Source organism: Sphaeroforma arctica (genome assembly GCF_001186125.1).
Source record: "Sphaeroforma arctica JP610 unplaced genomic scaffold supercont1.5906, whole genome shotgun sequence".
Lineage (NCBI taxonomy): Eukaryota > Ichthyosporea > Ichthyophonida > Sphaeroforma > Sphaeroforma arctica.
In genome coordinates this window covers 1-1809 of record NW_014034652.1, presented here as the reverse complement: position 1 = coordinate 1809, position 1809 = coordinate 1, and the positions used below count along the sequence as shown (strand labels likewise).

At 38.3% G+C, this 1809-nt stretch overlaps 1 protein-coding gene across 1 annotated transcript; it reads left to right on the top strand.

The window, feature by feature from the left end:
* Positions 1-1519: 1519 nt before the first annotated feature.
* SARC_15302 (hypothetical protein) lies at positions 1520-1692 on the top strand (the record flags this gene model as incomplete). Its single annotated transcript, XM_014290572.1, has 1 exon — positions 1520-1692. A coding segment is annotated over one exon (173 nt), but the record flags the coding sequence as incomplete, so codon positions are not given.
* Between the last annotated feature and the right edge of the window lie 117 nt (positions 1693-1809).

The following is a 1809-nucleotide window of genomic DNA, read 5'->3' as shown; positions in this document are numbered from 1 at the left end:
TACTCATGTATGTATACATGTATCATATATATATGTATATATATATATATCTAATTATATTTGTGTGTGTGTGTTTGTGTGTGCATATATATATATATATATATATGTATACGTATGTATGTATGTATGTATGTATGCATGGAAATTTTTATGTATATTTGTATGTATATCCATAAATTCTGATACATAATACGAATATGGATGTATACTCTATTATATAAAGATGCATTTTTAGACTAAGTTCACAAAAACAATAAAGGGCGCCCTATATTTTTCTCTCCCAGAGGCCCATTACGAGAGAAACAGTTTCGGTGTGGTTTTTCCTTTTGATTTGTGCGTATAATATATATTTGCAATGCAATGATACCTGCTAGGATCATCCATTGAGAAGCTGGCGCGTTTGCCTCAGGTGCAGTAGCAGTGTTTTTCTTCGACATGGTATTATGATGCTGGAACGATGCTACTTGAATTTAGGGTAGCGGAGTATACATATGTGACTAAAGTAATGCTGCGCTAACCACGATGTGATCAAAGTGCAGGATAGCATTCGTTAGGATATCTAGTAGAATGTGCATTTAATACATGTGGTAATGCACATGTACTAGATTAGTATATATATATAGTATTTACACAAGATTTTTACATATCAAGTATATACCTCTGTAGTCGATATAGAACAGTATATAAAATAGTTTGTGATTAAAAAACCAGTTGATTGGATATAGTAAAAAACGCGCGCTATTCTGGCGGGTTGTTTTGCATCATTACATAGCCGACTAAAATCCCATAAAATCCTATTTATATAAATTGAACATTTTTTAAATAAAACTCGGCTGGGACGCCGCAGGGACTGAAAGCGTTTTTTTTCAAAGAGGGTAGTTAATAACTTGTAAATTAGCTCAAAATAATAAAAATAGATGACTCATCTTTGAAGACTCATAGAATACGTGGATGTCCTACTAAATCTATACTGTAATCCTTATCTATCCTTATATATTAAAAGCGTATGATATGCATAATTCGGTACTCATGCACACTTCACTTGGAGATGGACTCATCAGAACCGCCTACAACAGAGACTAGTGATATCACACCTTGTAGTTTATGTAATAGATGGATGGGTTGATAAAGCAGACTGGATACATTGCAGACACTGTAAGGAGAAGTGGCACAACGATTGCTGAGACTATCACGACGCTAGTGATACTGAGGACGACCTTAAACTGAAGCACTGTGAGGGGTGCTGTCTTAATGAGAATCCGACAACACAGTGTTACGACTGTCCGTGCGATACCCCTGAGGAACGGGTTATTTGCTTTCATAAAGACTTGAGCGATAATTGACACATGACGTATCGTAGCGAAGGATTCATCAACTCCACGCAGGGTGAGGCCACAACCGGCCAAGAAGAAACAAAAGATTTATATGCTACCATGTATGTGTGGCTTAATAGACTGTATATGTATCAACAACGAATTTAAGAATCACATCCTCTCGCTACCTAAAACAATAAAACCAGACAATCCACTGCATGTCGCGGAGGCTGACAAATGTGCAACTCAATGGTTGAAACGATTGAAGCCAAACATTACAGACATTGAGATAGCTGAGAAACTTCGTAAACGTGGCGGCAAGGGGATGGAAAACTTGGCTAGTGTGGCAGACGCAAAGTGGTCCGATGTCGCCTTGTAGCACCGCGCCCAGTTGCACTTAGCCCCCGCCATGTACTCACGTCGAAACTTTTCACTAAAGGATGTCACCTTCCACTCCGAGTGCACCAAATCCATCATCAGACCCAGCTCGGAGTGG